Raw genomic sequence first — 21,898 nt, 5'->3', positions numbered from 1 at the left:
CTATCGCTGCTAGAGTATGAAACTCCATGCCAAGATACGTTATTGATTGAGTCGGTGATAGGATCGACTTTGGAAAGTTGATGATCCATCCGAAAGACTGTAGGGTCTCCAGCGTAGCATTCAGGCTGTGCTGACATGCCTCTTGAGAGGGAGCTTTGACCAATAAATCGTCTAGGTAAGGGATCACCGAGTGTCCCTGAGAGTGCAAGACTGCTACCACCGCCGCCATGACCTTGGTGAAGACCCGTGGGGCTGTCGCCAGACCAAATGGCAGAGCTACGAACTGAAAATGGTCGTCTCCTATCACAAAACGTAGAAAACGTTGATGTTCTGTAGCAATTGGCACGTGGAGATAAGCATCTTTGATGTCTATTGAGGCAAGGAAGTCTCCTCTGGACATTGAGGCAATGACAGAACGCAGGGTTTCCATCCGGAACTTCCTGGCGTGCACATGTTTGTTGAGCCGTTTTAGGTCCAGAACAGGACGGAACGAGCCGTCCTTTTTTGGAACCACAAACAGATTGGAGTAAAACCCTAGCCCTTGTTCCTGAGGAGGGACTGGGATCACCACTCCTTCCGCTCTTAGGGAGTCCACCGCCTGCAGCAGAGCATCTGCTCGGTCTGGATGTGGGGAGGTTCTGAAGAACCGAGCTGGAGGACGAGAATTGAACTCGATTCTGTACCCGCGAGACAAAATGTCCGTCACCCACCGGTCTTTGACCTGTGACATCCAAATGCCGGAAAAGCGGGAGAGCCTGCCCCCGACCGGCGATGCGGAGGGAGGGGGCTGGAAGTCATGAGGTAGCCGCTTTGGAAGCGGTACCTCCATTTGCTTTCTTGGGGCGCGTGTGAGCCCGCCACGAATCTGAGTTTCTTTGCGTCCTCTGAGTCCCTTTGGACGAGGTAAATGGTGTCTTGCCCGAACCTCGAAAGGACTGAAACCTCTGCTGCCACTTTTTCTGCTGAGGTTTGGTTGTTCTGGGTTGTGGTAAAGAGGAGTCTTTACCCTTGGACTGCTTAATGATATCAGCCAATGGCTCGCCAAACAGTCTATCTCTAGATAAAGGCAAACTGGTTAAACATTTTTTGGAACCAGCATCTGCTTTCCAGTCCTTTAACCACAAGGCTCTGCGCAAAACTACCGAATTGGCGGACGCCATTGAGGTGCGACTGGTAGATTCTAGGACCGCATTGATAGCGTAAGACGCAAACGCCGACATCTGCGTGGTAAGGTGCGCCACTTGCGGCACTGCTGGATGTATGATAGCATCCACTTTTGCTAAGCCAGCTGAAATAGCCTGGAGTGCCCATACGGCTGCGAATGCCGGAGCAAACGACGCGCCGATAGCTTCATAGACAGATTTTAACCAAAGGTCCATCTGTCTGTCATTGGCATCTTTAAGTGAAGCGCCATCCTCCACTGCAACTATGGACCTAGCTGCGAGTTTGGAAATCGGGGGGTCTACCTTTGGACACTGTGTCCAGCGCTTGACCACCTCAGGGGGGAAAGGGAAACGCGTATCTTTAGATCGTTTAGAGAAACGCCTTTCTGGGTGAGCGTCGTGCTTCTGGATTGATTCTCTGAAGTCAGCGTGATCCAACAAAAGCACTCAATTTACGCTTGGGATAAAGGAAACGAAACTTCTCCTGCTCCGCAGCCGCCTCTTCTGCTGAAGGGGCTGGGGGAGAAATATCCAACAGCCTATTGATGGCTGAGATAAGGTCGTTTACCATGGCATCCCCATCAGGGGTATCCAGGTTGAGAGGGGTTCCAGGAATGGATTCCTGATCACTCTCATCAGACACATCACAGGGAGACTGATTGCGCTGAGACCCTGAGCAGTGTGATGACGTCGAGGGTCTTTCCCAGCGAGCTCGTTTAGGGTGGCTGGGGCTATCATCTGAGTCATAATCCTCGGCCTGTGAAGCCGGGGACCCCCCTGTGGGCTGGATTAATTCCAAGTGAGGGGGACCTGAGGACAGAGGCCTCGCCGTGCCCAAAGACTGAGCCCCATGCATAGATTGCAAGGTTTCAAGGATTTTTGCCATAGACACAGACATATCAGCAAAAACTGCAAAGTCTGTCCCTGTCACCGGGGCAGAACTTACAAGCGTCTCAGCCTGGGTCACTACCTCTCCTGACTCCGGCTGGCGAAGCAGCACCGGGTCGGAGCATTGCACACAATGGGGGTCATCGGAGCCTGCTGGTAGATTAGCCCCACATGCAGCACACGCAGTATACACAGCCCTAGCCTTGGCAGCCTTGCGTTTTGAGGATGGCATGTTGTTGCTTCCACAGAGGGATCTGGGAGATGCAGCCAGAAGCGACCTCACAGTGCAAGAAATACAATATCTCTATATCCTACACAGTACACCGATACACCGTGAGGCACTAGAGGGACCAGCACAGAAAAATCGCTTACCGCCCGCTTAAAAAGCGGGTGTGTGGTCGCCAGATAGCCCCTAGTCCAGGTCTCCCAGAGCCTTGCGTCCTTCCTCCAGCCAGACTGCATGTAATGGCTGCCGGCGTCCTGAGAGAGAAGGGGGGCGGGCCCTGGGCGTTCCTGGCTAAGAGCGGGAAGCCTGCTTCCCTCTGTGCCTAGTGTGAGGGCTGGAGCATGTAAATCAGGCTCCAGCCCTCGTCGCTGCTAGCGAACAGCGTCTCTCCCCTACCCTGAATGACAGGGTGGGGGCGGGAACGAATCGGAGCTGCCGGCGTCCTAGGCCCAAAAAGCCGGGGACTCAATTTATAACCGCCGCCGCCGTAAAAGCGCGGACGGCGGATCCCCGGCGCACCACAAGTCACAGCAGCGCCGCCCCGGTCCAGAGGGGGTCGGCGCTGCGTTCCCATACACAAAAAATCCCCCAGTAATCTGTAGGGACACTAACTCCAACGTTGCGGTCCCCGGCGCACTACAACACCCAGCCAGCCCGGAGTGTGTCTGTGCCTGCCGGGGACACAGAGTACCTGTATGATGCAGGGCCTGTCCCTGATCGTACTCCTGCTCCGTCTCCATCAGGTTCTAATGGGTCTGTGGATGGAGCCCGGCGTCAGAGCTGAGAGGCCGGCAGGATCCCACTTCCACAGAGCCCTACCAGGGGATGTGGAAGGAAAACAGCATGTCAGGCTCCAGCCCTGTACCAGCAATAGGTACCTCAACCTTACAACACCATCCAGGGGTGAGAAGGGAGCATGCTGGGGACACTATATGTGTCCTCTTTTCTTCCATCCGAAATAGTCAGCAGCTACTGCTGACTAAAATCTGTGGAGCTATGCGTGGAATGTCTGACCTCCTTCGCACACAAAGCTAAAACTGGAGAACCCGTGATACCACGGGGGGGGTATAGCCAGAGGGGGAGGGGCCTTGCACTTTTAATGTAGTGCTTTGTGTGGCCTCCAGAGGGCAGTAGCTATACCCCAATCGTCTGGGTCTCCCAATAGAGCGCTGAAGAAAAGTGTAGCTCCTCCCTCTGAGCATATACACCCCCTGGAGAACCAGATCTAGCCAGTTTAGTGCAAAAGCTGAAGGAGAATAGCCACCCACAAGTAAAGACAGAGCAAGAACCGGAACAACCGGAGACTCTGTCCACGACAACAGCCGGTGATAACACGCGGAACAAGAAACTGCCAACAGGCAACAGGGAGGGAGCTGGGTCTCCCAATACGGAACTATAAGAAGAAGGGAATTTTGTTTACTTACCGTAAATTCCTTTTCTTCTAGCTCCTATTGGGAGACCCAGACAATTGGGTGTATAGCTTCTGCCTCCGGAGGCCACACAAAGTATTACACTTTAAAAAGTGTAACCCCTCCCCTCTGCCTATACACCCTCCCGTGCATCACGGGCCCATCAGTTTTGGTGCCAAAGCAGGAAGGAGGAAACTTATAAATTGGTCTAAGGTAAATTCAATCCGAAGGATGTTCGGAGAACTGAAACCATGAACCAAAAGAACAATTCAACATGAACAACATGTGTACACAAAAAAACAACAGCCCGAAGGGAACAGGGGCGGGTGCTGGGTCTCCCAATAGGAGCTAGAAGAAAAGGAATTTACGGTAAGTAAACAAAATTCCCTTCTTTGTCGCTCCATTGGGAGACCCAGACAATTGGGACGTCCAAAAGCAATCCCTGGGTGGGTAAAAGAATACCTCGATAAAAAGAGCCGAAAAAACGGCCTCTTCTTACAGGTGTGCAACTGCCGCCTGAAGGACACGCCTACCTAGGGCGGCATCTGCCGAAGCATATGCATGCACCTGATAGTGTTTTGTAAAAGTGTGCAGACTCGACCAGGTAGCCGCCTGACACACCTGCTGAGCCGTAGCCTGGTGCCGCAATGCCCAGGACGCACCTACGGCTCTGGTAGAATGGGCCTTCAGCCCTGAAGGAATCGGAAGCCCAGACGAACGGTAGGCTTCAAGAATCTGTTCCTTGATCCATCTCGCCAAGGTTGACTTGGAAGCCTGCGACCCCTTACGCTGGCCAGCGACAAGGACAAAGAGTGCATCAGAACGGCGCAGGGGCGTCGTGCGTGAAATGTAGAGCCTGAGTGCTCTCACGAGATCTAACAAGTGCAAATCCTTTTCACATTGGTGAACTGGATGAGGGCAAAAAGAAGGTAAGGAGATATCCTGATTAAGATGAAAAGGGGATACCACCTTAGGGAGAAATTCCGGAACCGGACGCAGAACCACCTTGTCCTGGTGGAACACCAGGAAGGGGGCTTTGCATGACAGTGCAGCCAGCTCCGACACTCTCCGAAGTGATGTGACTGCCACTAGGAAGACCACCTTTTGTGAAAGGCGTGAAAGAGAAATCTCTCTCATTGGCTCGAAAGGTGGTTTCTGAAGAGCCGTTAGCACCCTGTTCAGATCCCAAGGTTCTAGCGGACGCTTGTAAGGAGGGACTATGTGACAAACTCCCTGCAGGAACGTGCGGACCTGCGGAAGCCTGGCTAGACGCTTTTGAAAAAACACAGATAGCGCCAATACTTGTCCCTTAAGGGAGCCGAGAGACAAACCCTTTTCCAGTCCGGATTGAAGGAAGGACAGAAAAGTGGGCAAGGCAAAAGGCCAGGGAGAAAAACCCTGATCAGAGCACCAGGATAAGAAGATTCTCCACGTCCTGTGGTAGATCTTGGCGGACGTTGGTTTCCTGGCCTGTCTCATAGTGGCAATGACCTCTTGAGATAACCCTGAAGACGCTAGGATCCAGGACTCAATGGCCACACAGTCAGGTTGAGGGCCGCAGAATTCAGATGGAAAAATGGCCCTTGAGACAGTAAGTCTGGACGGTCTGGCAGTGCCCACGGTTGACCCACCGTGAGATGCCACAGATCTGGGTACCACGACCTCCTCGGCCAGTCTGGGGCGATGAGGATGGCGCGGCGGCAGTCGGACCTGATCTTGCGTAATACTCTGGGCAGTAGGGCCAGAGGAGGAAATACATAAGGCAGTCGAAACTGCGACCAATCCTGAACTAGCGCGTCTGCTGCCAGAGCTTTGTGATCTTGAGACCGTGCCATGAATGCCGGGACCTTGTTGTTGTGCCGGGACGCCATTAGGTCGACGTCCGGCTTCCCCCAGCGGCAACAGATATCTTGAAACACTTCTGGGTGAAGAGACCATTCCCCTGCATCCATGCCCTGGCGACTGAGAAAGTCCGCTTCCCAGTTTTCTACGCCCGGGATGTGAACTGCGGAGATGGTGGAGGCTGTGGCTTCCACCCACAGCAGAATCCGCCGCACTTCCTGGAAGGCTTGCCGACTGCGTGTGCCGCCTTGGTGATTGATGTATGCCACCGCCGTGGCGTTGTCCGACTGAATTCGGATCTGCCTGCCCTCCAGCCACAGCTGGAATGCCTTTAGGGCTAGATACACTGCCCTTATCTCCAGAACATTGATCTGCAGGGAGGACTCTGGCTGAGTCCAAGTACCCTGAGCCCTGTGGTGGAGGAAGACCGCTCCGCACCCTGACAGACTCGCATCCGTCGTGACCACCGCCCAGGATGGGGGCAGAAATGATTTCCCCTTCGACAAAGACGTGGGAAGAAGCCACCACTGAAGAGATGCCTTGGCTGTCCGAGACAGGGAGACGTTCCTGTCGAGAGACGTCGACTTCCTGTCCCATTTTCGGAGAATGTCCCATTGAAGTGGACGCAGATGAAACTGCGCAAATGGAACTGCCTCCATTGCCGCCACCATCTTCCCTAGGAAGTGCATGAGGCGTCTCAAGGGGTGCGACTGGGCTCGAAGGAGAGATTGCACCCCTGTCCGTAGTGAACGTTGTTTGTCCAGCGGAAGTTTCACTATCGCTGAGAGAGTGTGAAACTCCATCCCGAGATATGTCAGCGATTGGGTCGGAGTCAATTTTGACTTTGGAAAATTGATGATCCACCCGAGTCTCCAGAGCAATGTTCAGGCTGTGTTGGCATGCCACCTGAGAGGGTGCCTTGACCAGGAGATCGTCTAAGTAAGGGATCACCGAGTGTCCCTGCGAGTGCAGTACCGCTACCACTGTTGCCATGACCTTGGTGAAGACCCGAGGGGCTGTCGCCAGGCCAAAGGGCAGCGCCACGAACTGAAAGTGTTCGTCCCCGATGGCGAAACGCAGGAAGCGCTGATGCTCTGGTGCAATCGGCACGTGGAGATAAGCATCCCTGATGTCGATTGATGCTAGGAAGTCTCCTTAGGACATCGAGGCGATGACGGAGCGGAGGGATTCCATCCGGAACCGCCTGGCGTTCACATGTTTGTTGAGCAGCTTGAGGTCCAGGACGGGACGGAAAGATCCGTCCTTTTTTGGCACTACAAACAAGTTGGAGTAGAAACCTTGACCCCATTGCTGAAGGGGAACCGGGATCACCACTCCTTCTGTTTTCAGAGTGCTCACCGCCTGAAGAAGAGCATCGGCTCGCTCGGGGGGCGGAGATGTTCTGAAGAAACGAGTCGGAGGACGAGAGCGGAATTCTATCCTGTAACCGTGAGACAGAATGTCTCTCACCCATCGGTCTTGGACATGTGGCAACCAGGCGTCGCAAAAGCGGGAGAGCCTGCCACCGACCGAGGATGCGGTTTGGGGAGGCCGAAAGTCATGAGGCGGCCGCTTTGGGAGCGGTTCCTCCGGCGGTCTTTTTAGGACGTGACTTAGACCGCCATGAGTCAGAGTTCCTCTGACCCTTCTGTGGCCTGTTGGACGAGGAGAATTGAGACTTGGCTGAGGTCCGAAAGGACCGAAATCTCGATTGTACCTTCCTTTGTGGAGGTCTGTTGGGTTTGGACTGGGGCAAGGACGATTCCTTTCCCTTGGATTGTTTAATGATTTCATCCAATTGCTCGCCAAACAGGCGGTCGCCAGAAAATGGCAAACCGGTTAAGAACTTCTTGGAAGCAGAGTCTGCCTTCCATTCACGTAGCCACATAGCCCTGCGGACTGCCACCGAATTGGCGGATGCTACCGCCGTACGGCTCGTAGAGTCCAGGACAGCATTAATGGCGTATGACGCAAACGCCGACGCCTGAGAGGTTAATGACACCACCTGCGGAGCAGAGGCCCGTGTGACTGCATTAATCTGCGAGTGACAAGCTGAGATAGCTTGGAGCGCCCATACGGCTGCGAATGTCGGAGCAAAGGACGCGCCGATAGCCTCATAGATGGATTTCAACCAGAGCTCCATCTGTCTGTCAGTGGCATCTTTGAGTGAGGCCCCATCTTCCACTGCAACTATGGATCTAGCCGCCAGTCTGGAGACTGGAGGATCCACCTTGGGACACTGAGCCCAACCCTTGACTACGTCAGGGGGGAAGGGATAACGTGTGTCATTAAGGCGCTTAGTAAAGCGCTAATCTGGATAAGCTCGGTGTTTCTGGACTGTATCTCTGAAGTCGGAGTGATCAAGAAATGCACTCCGTGCTCGTTTAGGAAACCTAAAATGGAATTTCTCCTGCTGAGAAGCTGACTCCTCAATCTGAGGAGTTGGAGGAGAAAGATCTAACACCTGATTGATGGACGCTATAAGATCATTTACTATGGCGTCCCCTTCAGGTGTATCAAGGTTGAGAGCGGCGTCAGAATCAGAGCCCTGATCTGCCACCTCCGCTTCATCCTCCAGAGAGTCCTCATGCTGAGACCCTGAACACTGTGATGAAGTCGAGGGAAGCTCCCGGCGAGCCCGCTTAGCTGGCCTGGGACTGCGGTCCGTGTCATAGTCCTCACCGTGGGAGCTATGAGTCGCCCCATGAGCACTTTGCTGCTCCAACCTAGGGGGGCCTGGGGACAATGATTCAACAGTGCCCGGGATCTGTGTTACAGGTCTGGACTGCAAAGCCTCTAGAATCTTAGCGGACCATCTATCCATAGACTCAGAAAGTTTGTCAGCAAATACTGCAAACTCTGTCCCTGTCACCTGGACAGTGGCAGCCGACTGTTCTACCTGGGCCGAGGGTCCCACTAGTGGCAAAGGCTCCGGCTGAGTGAGTGTCACAGGGGCCGAGCATTGCACACAATGAGGATAGGTGGAACCTGCAGGTAGCATAGCCGCACATGAGGTACAGGTTGCAAAGTAAACCTGTGCCCTGGCACCCTTGCTTTTTTTTTCGGACGACATGCTGTTGTCTCCTTTTAGAGCAATCAGAGAGGGTATATAGCCAAGGCAACAGTGCGGCCGTACAGAGTAAATGTATACAAAATAAGGATATAAATATACACTTCTGCACCCAGGGGAGCAAGCACCTAGTAACAGGTGCTGCTTACCGACCGCCCTCAGCGTTTGTGTGACCACCAGATTCCCTGCCTGGGCTCCCAGCGCTGTTGGAGCTCGTCTCTGAAGATCCCCAGCGTCAGCCGTGCTGCTAGTAATGGCTGCTAGCGTTCTGAGAGGAAGAGGGAGCCGTGGGCGTGCACTAAAAAGTGCGGGAATCTGGTGCCCCACGGTGCTCAGTGAGGGGGGAGGAGGATACAAACTATGCTCCTGCCCTCAGCGCTGACGTTCCGTGCAGCGTCCCGCCCTTACTCCTGACTGGCAGGCCCGGGGGCGGGAATATGCGGCACTAGACCGCAAAAGCCGGGGACTCGAGTTATAAGCGCGGCCGGCAAACAAGCGCGGCCAGCGCGGTAGTCCCGGCGCACCAACACACCCAGCAGCTGCTGCAGCGTGTATCAAACAGGCGCTCTATGCGCCGTCCCCAAGGGGACACAGAGTACCTCATCGTAGCAAGGCCATGTCCCTGACGATACCCGGGCTCCTATCCAGCAGATTCCCCCAGGGGCTGCGGAGGGAGCGCGGTCCCAGTGCCTGGAGACCGTTTAGGATCCCACTTCACCCAGAGCCCTGTAAGGGATGGGGAAGGAAAACGGCATGTGGCTCCTGCCTGTGTACCCGCAATGGGTACCTCAACCTTAACAGCACCGCCGACTCAGAGTGGGGTGAGAAGGGAGCATGCCGGGAGCCCTGTAATGGGCCCTCTTTTCTTCCATCCGATATAGTCAGCAGCTGCTGCCGACTAACTTGTGGAGCTTGCGTGTATGTGTGCCTCCTTCAACACAAAGCATAAAAACTGATGGGCCCGTGATGCACGGGAGGGTGTATAGCAGAGGGGAGGGGTTACACTTTTTAAAGTGTAATACTTTGTGTGGCCTCCGGAGGCAGAAGCTATACACCCAATTGTCTGGGTCTCCCAATGGAGCGACAAAGAAAAAGAATTTACGGTAAGTAAACAAAATTATCTTTTTCTTTATCGTTCCTATGGGAGACCCAGACCATGGGACGTTCCAAAGCAGTCCATGGGTGGGAATAAACAGAAAAACTGAGAAGTAGGCAGAGCCTGACTTCACAAATGGGCGACAGCCGCCTGAAGGATGCCTCTGCCCAAGCTCGCATCTGCCGAAGCATGAGCATGCACTTGGTAGTGCTTAGAGAAGGTAAGCAGGCTAGTCCAAGTGGCAGCCTGACAGACTTGCTGAGCCGTAGCCTGATGCCTGAAAGCCCAAGAGGCACCGACAGCTCTGGTCGAGTGTGCCTTGATCCCCGGCGGGGGAGGCACCTGAGTACACTGGTAGGCATCGGAAATGGCCGACCTAATCCAACGAGCCAAGGTCGGCTTAGAAGCCGAGAGGCCCTTACGCCGACCTGTGGTCAGCACAAAAAGAGGTGCACCGCCTGAACGCAGCGGTGCGAGACACATAGATCCGGAGCGCCCGCACCAGATCCAGAGTATGCAACGCTTTTTCAAAGAGATGAACAGGAGCCGAACAAAAGGAAGGCAGGGAAATGTCCTGGTTAAGGTGGAAAGGAGAAACCACCTTAGGGAGAAGGCCCGGAGTCGGACGGAGAACCACCTTGTCTTGATGAAAAACCAAAAAAGGTGACTCCGAAGAGAGCGCAGCCAAATCAGAGACTCTCCTGAGGGAAGTTATGGCCACTAGAAAGACCACTTTCTGTGAAAGACGAAACAAAGAAACCTCCCTAAGAGGCTCAAAGGGGGGTTTCTGAAAGGCCGCGAGGACCAAATTGAGGTCCCAGGGATCCAAGGCGGAATGATGCGAGACGCGCCCTGCATGAAGGTGCGGACCTGAGCCAGCCGGGCGATACGCCGCTGGAACAGCACTGACAGAGCCGAGACTTGTCCCTTGAGGGAATTGAGGGATAGTCCTAGCTGCAGACCGGACTGTAGAAAGGACAGGATGGTCGGCAAGGAAAAAGGCCAAGAAGCATGGCCGGAAGAGCGACACCAGGACAGGAAAATTCTCCAGGTCCTGTGATAGATTTTGGTCGAGGAAGACTTCCGAGCCCGAGTCATAGTGGAGATGACTTCAGGAGGAATGCCGGAAGCCGTCAAGATCCAGGACTCAAGAGCCACGCCGTCAATCTGAGAGCCGCAGAATTCTGGCGGAAAAACGGACCTTGTGAGAGAAGGTCTTGACGGTCCGGAAGATGCCACGGCACCTCTACGGACAGATGGAGCAGGTCTGGGTACCAAGCTCGCCTGGGCCAGTCTGGAGCAATGAGGATGACCCGACGGCCCTCCATTCTGATCTTGCGCAGAATTCTGGGCAAGAGAGCTAGAGGGGGAAACACGTAGGACAGACGAAACTGGGACCAATCGAACCAGAGCGTCTACTGCAAAGGCCTGAGGATCGTGGGAGCGAGCCACGTAAACCGGAACCTTGTTGTTGTGACGGGATGCCATTAGGTCCACGTCCGGAGTGCCCCACTTGCGGCAGATTGACTGAAACACTGCCGGATGCAGGGACCACTCGCCACTGTCCACGGTTTGACAGCTGAGATAATCTGCTTCCCAGTTTTCCACGCCTGGGATGTGGACTGCGGATATGGTGGACTTGGAGTCCTCCGTCCATTGAAGGATGCGTTGAACCTCCAACATTGCCAGGCGGCTGCGTGTCCCGCCTTGGTGATTGATGTAGGCAACCGCTGTCGCGTTGTCTGACTGGACTCGGATGTGCTTGCCCGCCAACAGGTGGTGAAAGGCTAGGAGAGCTAGAAGCACAGCTCTGGTTTCCAGCACATTGATTGAGAGAGCTGACTCGGACGGAGTCCAAGTGCCCTGTGCTCTGTGGTGGAGATGTACCGCTCACCAGCCGGATAGGCTGGCATCCGTGGTGAGAATCACCCAGGACGGGGCCAGGAAGGAGCGTCCCTGAGACAGAGAGAGGGGCCGAAGCCACCACTGAAGAGAGCTCCTGGTCTGTGGCGACAGAGCCACTAGCCTGTGCAAGGAGGAAGTCCGCTTGTCCCAACAGCGGAGAATGTCCAGCTGCAGAGGACGCAGATGGAACTGGGCAAAGGGAACAGCCTCCATTGACGCCACCATCTGACCCAGCACCTGCATTAGGTGCCTGATGGAATGACGTCGGGGCCTCAGCAGAGAGCGCACCACCAGATGGAGGGACTGCTGTTTGACTAAGGGCAGCTTCATAAGTGCCGGCAGAGTCTCGAACTGCATCCCTAGGTACGTGAGCCTCTGGGTCGGAGTCAGAGTGGATTTGGGCAGATTGACAAGCCACCCGAATTGGGCTAGAGTGGCGAGATTGAGCGAGACACTCCGCTGACTTTCTGCGCTGGATGAAGCCTTGACTAGAAGGTCGTCCAGGTAAGGAATCACTGCCAACCCCTGGAGGTGCAGAACCGCAACCACTGCTGCCATGACCTTGGTGAATACTCGAGGGGCCGTGGCTAACCCGAAGGGGAGAGCCACGAATTGGAAATGTTCCTCTCCGATTGCGAAACGTAGCCAACGCTGGTGTGAAACTGCAATTGGCACATGCAGATAGGCATCTCTGATGTCGATGGACGCCAGGAAATCCCCTTGGGTCATAGAGGCAATGACTGATCGCAGAGATTCCATGCGAAAATGCCGCACCTGAACATGCTTGTTGAGAAGCTTGAGATCCAGGATGGGCCGGAAGGAACCGTCCTTTTTGGGGACTAGGAAGAGATTTGAGTAGAAACCTCTGAACCGTTCCCAGGCGGGAACCGGTACAATTACTCCGTTGGCCTGCAAGGATGCCACGGCCTGAGAGAAGGCGGCGGCCTTGGAGCAGGGGGGGGGAGGGGGAGTTGACAGAAAAAATCTGTTTGGCGGGCTGGAAGAGAATTCTATCCTGTAGCCGTGGGAGATGATATCCCGCACCCACTGATCGGAGACGTGTTGAAACCACACGTCGCCAAAGTGGGAGAGCCTGCCACCGACTAAGGACGTTGCTGGCGCGGCCAGATAGTCAAGAGGAGGCTGCCTTAGTGGCAGCAGCTCCTGCGGTCTTCTGTGGACGCGCCTTTGTGCGCCAGTTGGATTTTTGGTCCTTGGCTGAGTTAGTGGACGAGGCCGAGGGCTTAGAGGATGACCAGTTGGAGGAACGAAAGGAACGAAACCTCGACTGGTTCCTACCCTGGACAGGTTTCCTGGTTTTAGTTTGTGGCATGGAAGTACTCTTCCCGCCAGTAGCTTCCTTAATAATTTCATCCAGTTGTTCACCGAACAGCCGGGACCCAGCAAAAGGGAGCCCCGCAAGGTACTTCTTTGAAGAAGCATCTGCCCTCCACTCTCGAAGCCACAAGATCCTGCGGATAGCGAGGGAATTAGCCGAAGCCACCGCAGTGCGGTGAGAAGCCTCAAGCCTCCAGCATGGCAGCATGGCAGACATGGCATAAGATGAAAAAGCTGAAGCTTGGGAATCAAGGCAACCATTTCGGGCATAGATTCTGGTGAGGGAATGCATCTCCTCTAGAGAAGCAGAGATGGCTTTGAGAGCCCACACTGCTAAAAAAGATGGGGAGAACGAGGCCCCTGCCGCCTCATATACAGATTTGGCCAGAAGGTCAACCTGGCGGTCAGTGGAATCCTTAAGAGTGGTGCCATCAGCCACTGATACAACGGTCCGGGCTGAGAGTCTAGACACCGGGGGGTCTACCTTTGGTGAATGAGCCCACTCCTTGACCACCTCAGGTGGAAAGGGAAAACGGTCATCAGAACCACGCTTTGGGAAGCGTTTGTCAGGACAGGCTCTGGGCTTGGTCACAGCGGCCTGAAAACTGGAGTGGTTAAAGAACACACTCTTTGTCCTCTTAGGCGAGGTAAACTGGTGCTTTTCTGCCAGAGAGGGTTGCTCCTCTGATACTGGCGGATTGAGATCCAGTACAGAATTAATGGACGCAATCAAATCACTAACATCTGAGTCACTTTCGGACAGATCAATGGGGCACATGGAGGTAGCCTCCGAGCCCCCAGTAAAGGCATCCTCCTCGTCCTGCGAGTCAGCTCCTGAATCAGAGCCGCGGGACGAGGAAGGAGAGGGGACCCTGCGTCTCCTTTTAGGAGGACGGGGTCTGGGACCAGATGAAGAATCCTCTGTGAGCTCCGCTGAGAGAGCCCTAGCAGCAGAGGCGCCCTGAGAAGAGGGCTGATGCATGGACAGCAAAGTCCGGGACAGCTGTCCCATGGAGTCGGCAAAAGACTGGGAGATTGACCTAGAGAAGGATTCTACCCAAGCCGGGGGTTCAGCCACAGGAGCCGGAGGGACCACTGGGGGGGCGATTCCAGGCTGAGGCATTGTCAGGGCAGAGCAGGCATCACAATATGGATATGTGCTCGGTTCAGGCAGCACGAGCTTACATGCAGTGCATACTGAATATAGCTTTGGAGCCTTGCTCCTCGTGTGAGACATGCTGCTGAAGTGGGGGCTCTTGCCAGAGTGACCCCCAGAGAGTATATACGGAGACCCACAACCAGGAGGTTGTGGCTTACCAGACCGCTGGAGCGGTGTTGTGTGCCCTCCAGATCTCAAAGCCCGGACCCCCAAGCACCTCAGCAGGGATGCTGCAGCCAGCGCAGATTGCAGAGAAAACGCTGATAAAAGGGCGCCAGAGCGAGGAGAGGGGGCGGGGCCAACCTGAGAGCGGGATCTGGAGGGCCAAAGAGACTTACAGGGGAGGAGACATGTACCCAGTGAGGAGTGTCCCTCCCCTGTGCAGAACGGCCGCTGGGCGGAGCCGCACTGTCCCTCTGCATGAATGACATGCGAGGGCAGTGAAACCGAAAGTAGGCCTCCGGCGAAGCCGGGGCCTAAATTTGAGCGGTGCGGCCGGCGCGCAGGCACCATCGGCGCGGTTCTCAGGCGACAGCTAGAGAACCCGCCGGAGATGTCACAAAAAACACTAAGCACACTCTCCCCACATAATAAAAGTACAGGGACCCCCAATATATAAACGTCTCAGGTACTTAGCTTGCTGAGACGCAGGGCCATGTCCCTGGGGATGAGTGCTCCGTCCAGCAGGATCCTGAAGGGCTGCGGATGGAGACTGGTCTCCTGCAAAGCATGGAGAACGGTGCTGGCTCCCACTTCAAGCCAGAGCCCGAGGGATGGTGAAGGAGCGCGGCATGTAAGGCTCCAGCCTTGGAATCAACCTTAACAGCACCGCCGACACAGTGGGTTGAGAAGGGACATGCCGGGGGTCCAGACTTGGACCCGCTTTTCTTCAAAATCTTTCCAAAAATGAAAAATCAGATGAGGATGCATGTGTGGATGTATGTCTCCTGAACCCAAAGCAATGAACTGGCTAGATCTGGTTCTCCAGGGGGTGTATATGCTCAGAGGGAGGAGCTACACTTTAGTGTAGTACTTTGTGTGTCCTCCGGAGGCAGAAGCTATACACCCAATGTCTGGGTCTCCCATAGGAACGATAAAGAAAAAAAATATATGCGCGTACACTGCGGTTTTTTCTCAAGAAATTTCTTTCAGAATTTCTTGAGAAACTTTCTTGAGAAAATGTGCATGTCACTTCTTTTCCGCAGGTACCCCCGGTATTTCACTCCATTCACTGTAATGTAATCGCGAAATTCCGGGGGTATACCGCAGGTAGCAAATGATGTGCGGTATACCCCCGGTATAGACGCGATTTACCTGCGGTAATGGTCATCACTGCCTGCGGTTTTGCAGGGAAGTGATATTATGACAGGAAGAGGAGGCGGAGCAGAGTAAACACACACGTCACACTCCCTGGACGCCGCACAGAAGCACTTCCGTGTGACCTCCAGGTGCCCGTGCAGTCTGTGTCCCGCGGCTGTCTGCACTGCAGTGTGTCAGTGTCTGCCCGCAGTATCAGCTGCTTGTCACCCTGCAGTGCGTGCAGCCGCAGGGATGCCGAGCGCTTCTGTCAGGTTAGATGAGATTATTACCTGCGGTGACGATCTCCTGCTTCCTGACGTCAGCGCGGTCACTGCCGTCTATGCCCGCGGCCCGAGACTGTCACTAGCGGTGACGTCACAGGCTCTCGCGATACTGAGAACGCGGCGGGCATAGAAGTCAGTGACAGCGCTGATAGCAGGACTGCAGGAGATCACCACAGCAGGTAATGGTCTCATCTAACCTCCTGACAGCCGCGCTCGTCATCCCCTGCAGTGACCTGGGCTGACCTATTGATGTTAGGTCACTGCACTGCTCTCCCAGCCAATGGGGAACCTTCTGTTCTTCATTGACTGGGATAGTGACTATGGTATGGATCGCCGTGGGACCCCCTTATTGGATTACGCTGGACCCGGATTTGATTGTTCTTGTCAATAAATTGGTGAAAGAGGGAATGTTTTTTCAAATAAAACTTTTTTTGTTGTCTATTTTTTATTTCTTACTGACTGGGTTGGTGATGTCGGGTATCTGATAGAGGCGTGATATCACTAACCTCAGGGCCTGATGCCAGGTGACATTACACATCTGGCATCAACCCCATATATTACCCAGTTTGCCACCGCACCAGGTCAAGGGGATGAGTTGGGGCAAAGCACCAGGATTGGCATGTCTAATGGATGCGCCACTTTTGGGGCGGCTGCAGCCTGCTATTTTTAGGCTGGGGAGTGTCCAATAACAGTGGATCTCCCTAGTCTGAGAATATTAGACTCCAGCTGTCCGCTTTACCTTGGCTGGTGAACCAATTTGGGGGGGCCCCACATTTTTTGTTTTAAATTATTTATTTAATGTAAAATAACAGCGTGGGGTGCCCTCTGTTTTGGATTACCAGCCAAGGTGAAGCTGCCAGCTGTGGTCTGCAGCCGTCTGCTTTACCCTAGTTGGTTACAAAAGATGGGGGGACCTCACGTCTTTTTTTATTTATTTTTTTGGCTAAATACAAGGCTAGGCACCCTTTAGTGCCACATGAAAGTCACTAAAGGGTGCCAGGTTAGAATATGCAGGGGGGTGGGCATTATATAGGTCTTTCTCACCTATTTATCCATCTTTCCCTCTATCGATTATCTATATTATTTATTGCTGAGTTCAGCATAAAAAAAAAAATAAAAAAATGCAGGGACCAACCTGCGGAAAAACCACGGCAAAAATCGCATGCGTTTTCCCCACGGTTTTGGTGCGGTATTTTACCACAGGTGCGGTAATCTTCAACTCCCAGAAGTTTTTCAAGAAATTTTCTTGAGAAAAATCACTTTTCTAGTGCGCACATAGCCTTAGAAGTCTTATTCTTATCTTTACATCTTATGGACTTACGACACTCTGTTCCACTGTTTGCACACCCGCGGCACCAGCAGCAGGTCGCTTAAATGTAGGTAGGAAAATATGGCCAAAAGTAACTCATCAGGGAGCGACTCCCAGGAAATCACTGCGGGGAGAAGAAGAAAAAAAAAATAAATAAATAAATAGTCACAACCTGCAAAAATAGAAGTGTACTGCAACGTAATCTCCCTCACTATAAGGGCTGAGCAATCTGTAGAGGTGAGAAGCCAACAGGCCGAGGACTCTGCTGCCGGAGGCTCGGCTCCCATTGATGACTATGGAATTTCTTGCGTGGGCTCCTAGAGAGGGATACTAAATAATACAGCAGCGCTCCACAACCTGGTGTGACACTACAACTCCTACCCGGCCCTGCCATGGTCTGCAGTAATATAACCCTGCGCTAAGGCATATACCACAGTATCACTTAATACAGTACATACCCACATAGCACCGTATCAATATATAGGGACCCAGCTGATGCCCTGTATATAGCCAACCACCATGTATCGCAGTATCTGTATATAGGTATCCAGCTGATACTGTTACATGGTGATCAGGTATATACAGGGTATCAGCTGGATACCTATATACAGATACTGCGATACATGGTGGTTGGCTATATACAGGGCATCAGCTGGGTCTCTATATACTGATACTGTTACATGGTGATCAGGTATATACAGGGTATCAGTATATAGGGACTCGGCTGATGCCCTGTATATACCCGACCACCATGTAATCAGTATATAGAGACCCAGCTGATGCCCTGTATATAGCCAACCACCATGTATCGCAGTATCTGTATATAGGTATCCAGCCGTTACCCTGTATATACCTGACCACCATGTAACAGTATCAGTATATAGGGACTCGGCTGATGCCCTGTATCTACCCGACCACCATGTATCAGTATATAGGGACCCAGTTGATACCCTGTTTAAACCTGACCAGTTACATGGTGTTCTGGTTTATACAGGGCATCAGCTGGATACCTATATACTAATACTGTGATACATGGTGGTCAGGTATATAGAGGGCATCAGCTGGATACCTATATACTAATACTGTGATACTGTGATACCCTGTATACACCGGACCACCATGTATCAGTATATAGGGACCCAGCTGATACCCTGTATATACCTGATCACCATGTATCAGCTGGGTCCCTATATACAGATACTGTTGTATTTGGTGGTTGCGTATATACAGGGTATCACAGTATCAGTATATAGGGACCCAGCTGATGCCCTGTATATACCCGACCACCATGTACCGCAGTATCAGTATATAGGGACCCAGCTGATGCCCTGTATATACCCGACCACCATGTACCGCAGTATCAGTATATAGGGACCCAGCTGATGCCCTGTATATACCCGACCACCATGTACCGCAGTATCAGTATATAGGGACCCAGCTGATGCCCTGTATATACCCGACCACCATGTACCGCAGTATCAGTATATAGGGACCCGGCTGATGCCCTGTATATACCCGACCACCATGTACCGCAGTATCAGTATATAGGGACCCGGCTGATGCCCTGTATATACCCGACCACCATGTACCGCAGTATCAGTATATAGGGACCCAGCTGATGCCCTGTATATACCCGACCACCATGTACCACGGTACTAGTATCATTATATTGGTAGGTACCTTGCTTCAGAGTCCTGGCCGCCCTGGCACGTCTGGCAATAAAGAACCTGTCGTCCTCTTTCTCCTTCTGCCGCTGCCGCTTTCTAGGAGGGGTCATGTGCACGACTTGGTCCTGAGGAGTGTTCTCCGTGTCCTGCGGATCTTTCTCCATCGGGGTCACTCCCATTCCACTGAGGAGATCTGAACTTTTCTTTGCGTCCCATGACCATGAACTGAGCCTTGATGTGTTCAAGGCCGAAGCCGGAATCTCCTGAAGGTGTCGCCTGTAGGAAGAGCCAGACATGGATGACAGCGTCCTTACGTCCAGAAAACCTGACCTGTGTGGACAGAGCCTGAAAGATCGCACTGATGGGAGCAATGACTCCCTCTGGGGCAGAGAAGGCCGGATGTCTGAGAATCGCACTGCAAGACTTAACGGATTAATGGGCCATTTCCAAACCTCTGGATGACCGATACCAGAGAGTGAAGTGACCTCCGGGGTCCCCACCAATCGGGAGAAAGGGGTTCAAAAATAAAAAGAAAAGCTATGAACGTTGTCTGACAGCTCAAAAACTAAAGAAGTCCAGGAAGGGAGGTCCAAAACATCAATGCAGTGTAATCCACTCACAGGAAACTGTGCAGCGTGGGGGGTGGGGAGCTGTTGTCAGACACAGCCAGACTCCCCACAGAGAAGATATGGAAGGTTTACCACCACAATTACCTACTCTGTGTCCACAACAAACAACCGCCACTGTGTATACAGATAGGGAATCACTGACTGTGCCTCCTCCACAAGACCCAGTGATCACCAGGTGAAGGGAGGGAGCTTATGTAATGAATGAGCAATTATCTGAGCTGAAACCTTTTCTTGTAGACATGGCCAACACTCAGGTAACATTAAATCAAGGTCAATGGACATAATTGGAATTGGCTAAATTAAAGGAATTGCTTCAGTTACTACAAAATTACAAGCTGAGGAGTTAACTCCTGGAATTTTTATACAGAAGTGGAAGAACTTGCTGTTTTGCCCAAAGAGGTTTAATCAGAGATGACATATCTGCTTCAATGAAACAGACACAGAAAATACAATTCTTCTGGCAGCTGTGTATGTGGACCCGAGTCATCGTATATTGCTAGATGATCAACAGCTTACTAAGCGAAAAGAAGCTCTCAAAGAGGTAGCAGCTAGGATGAGCGGCTACAGGACGGCCAAGAGCAAGAGGACTTGGATCCTGCTAGTGCTACTGTTGCCGTATCTTCAGCCTCATCAGATGATGATTTGTGTCATCTAGGGCTACTGCTGCCGTATCTTCAGCCTCATCAGATGAGGACCTGGCTCCTGCCAGTGCCGCCGTATCTTCAGCCTCATCAGATGAGGACCTGGCTCCTGCCAGTGCCGCCGTATCTTCAGCCTCATCAGATGAGGACCTGGCTCCTGCCAGTGCCGCCGTATCTTCAGCCTCATCAGATGAGGACCTGGCTCCTGCCAGTGCCGCCGTATCTTCAGCCTCATCAGATGAGGACCTGGCTCCTGCCAGTGCCGCCGTATCTTCAGCCTCATCAGATGAGGACCTGGCTCCTGCCAGTGCCGCCGTATCTTCAGCCTCATCAGATGAGGACCTGGCTCCTGCCAGTGCCGCCGTATCTTCAGCCTCATCAGATGAGGACCTGGCTCCTGCCAGTGCCGCCGTATCTTCAGCCTCATCAGATGAGGACCTGGCTCCTGCCAGTGCCGCCGTATCTTCAGCCTCATCAGATGAGGACCTGGCTCCTGCCAGTGCCGCCGTATCTTCAGCCTCATCAGATGAGGACCTGGCTCCTGCCAGTGCCGCCGTATCTTCAGCCTCATCAGATGAGGATCTGGATCCTTCCAGTGCCGCCGTATCTTCAGCCTCATCAGATGAGGATCTGGATCCTTCCAGTGCTTCCGTATCTTCAGCCTCATCAGATGAGGATCTGGATCCTTCCAGTGCTGCCGTATCTTCAGCCTCATCAGATGAGGATCTGGATCCTTCCAGTGCTGCCGTATCTTCAGCCTCATCAGATGAGGATCTGGATCCGTCCAGTGCTGCCGTATCTTCAGCCTCATCAGATGAGGACTTTGCTCCTGCCAGTGCTACTGCTGCCATATCTTCAGCCTAAGATGAGGATTTGGGTCATCTGGGGCTACTGCTTCCGGAGTTTATTGGATCATAATGATGAAACATTAGTAGCATTTTACTACAGTAAATTTATCACTTAAACATGAACCATGTATGAGGGAGTCAGAGGTTTAGACTATAGACCCCCACAGGCTGGACCTAAGGGGCAAATGGAATGTGTGGGGTGTGTCAGGAGTAAAATATATAATATTTTTAAGATTTATACATTCAGTGTCTAAGTTTTCCCTTTTTTTTAAACCACAGTAGACTGGAACCTTTTATGCTCCTTTCCTTATACAGTATATTTTTATAGTTTGGACTTTTGTTTTTTTCATTATAATATTGAAAGATAAAAAGGCCAATATATAAAAACATAAGAAAAAAAGCACAAAAAAATGAAAAACTAGACATGCATTTGCACTCCCCCATTATCAGCAACACAAAAAAAAAAAGGGAAAAAATATTTCCACATCCAAATGAATGATTTCATAGCTATTAAAAGCGGGAGTAGGAAAGAAAAACTTAAAAACGAGCCCAGTCAGGAAAGGGTTAATAATGGCGGCGTCATCTGCTTAGTGATGGTCAACCTACAGATGCTGCAGAACTACAACTCCCAGCATGCCCCTCATAATCTGCGGGCGGCAAAGCATGCTGGGAGTTGTAGTCTCACAGCAGTCTTCGCGGATCCATTCCCAGGCGCTGCCTCCGCTGAAGGGCCCGCCGCTCTGAGCCCCGGCGGTCTTGGTCCTTCACCCCCCGCCCCACCAGGACGATCAGGAGTCGTCTCCTGGTCACGGACGATCGTTCCCTGCCGCCATTGTCCATTACCTCATTGTGCCCCGCGCGTCTGGACCGGCTCCGTGTACAAACTTCCCGCGTCCTCCTCCTCTCAGCACAGGACGCAGCGGCGTGATGACGTCACCCAGTGCGCAGGAACGCTCTCTCCCTCTGCCCCCTCCCCCTGGTTACGTCACCCTTTTGTCAGCGGAAATCTCTCCCAGGAGACAAGGACCTTGTTGCCCATGGCAACCACTAACTATCTCCAGCTTTCATTACCAAATACCAGTGTTTTGGGGGAAATGAAGGCTGGAGATACAGGAAGGTGCCTGA

At 52.8% G+C, this 21,898-nt stretch overlaps 1 protein-coding gene across 1 annotated transcript in view; it reads right to left on the bottom strand.

The window, feature by feature from the left end:
* The window catches only part of SKP2 (S-phase kinase associated protein 2), an 80,190-nt gene extending 58,517 nt beyond the window's left edge, over positions 1 to 21,673 (bottom strand). The window contains exons 1-3 of the mRNA XM_075328519.1: positions 21,617 to 21,673; positions 18,669 to 18,931; positions 17,001 to 17,112 (exon numbers count right to left, since the gene is read on the bottom strand). Coding sequence (XP_075184634.1) covers positions 17,001 to 17,112; positions 18,669 to 18,931; positions 21,617 to 21,621 — 380 coding nt within the window. The 5' untranslated portion in view covers positions 21,622 to 21,673. The remainder of the gene's footprint in view (positions 1 to 17,000; positions 17,113 to 18,668; positions 18,932 to 21,616) is intronic.
* Between the last annotated feature and the right edge of the window lie 225 nt (positions 21,674 to 21,898).

This window comes from Anomaloglossus baeobatrachus, chromosome 1 (assembly GCF_048569485.1).
Source record: "Anomaloglossus baeobatrachus isolate aAnoBae1 chromosome 1, aAnoBae1.hap1, whole genome shotgun sequence".
NCBI lineage: Eukaryota > Metazoa > Chordata > Amphibia > Anura > Aromobatidae > Anomaloglossus > Anomaloglossus baeobatrachus.
Note: the sequence above shows the minus strand (reverse complement) of the source record. Positions and strands in the feature narration are given on the sequence as shown.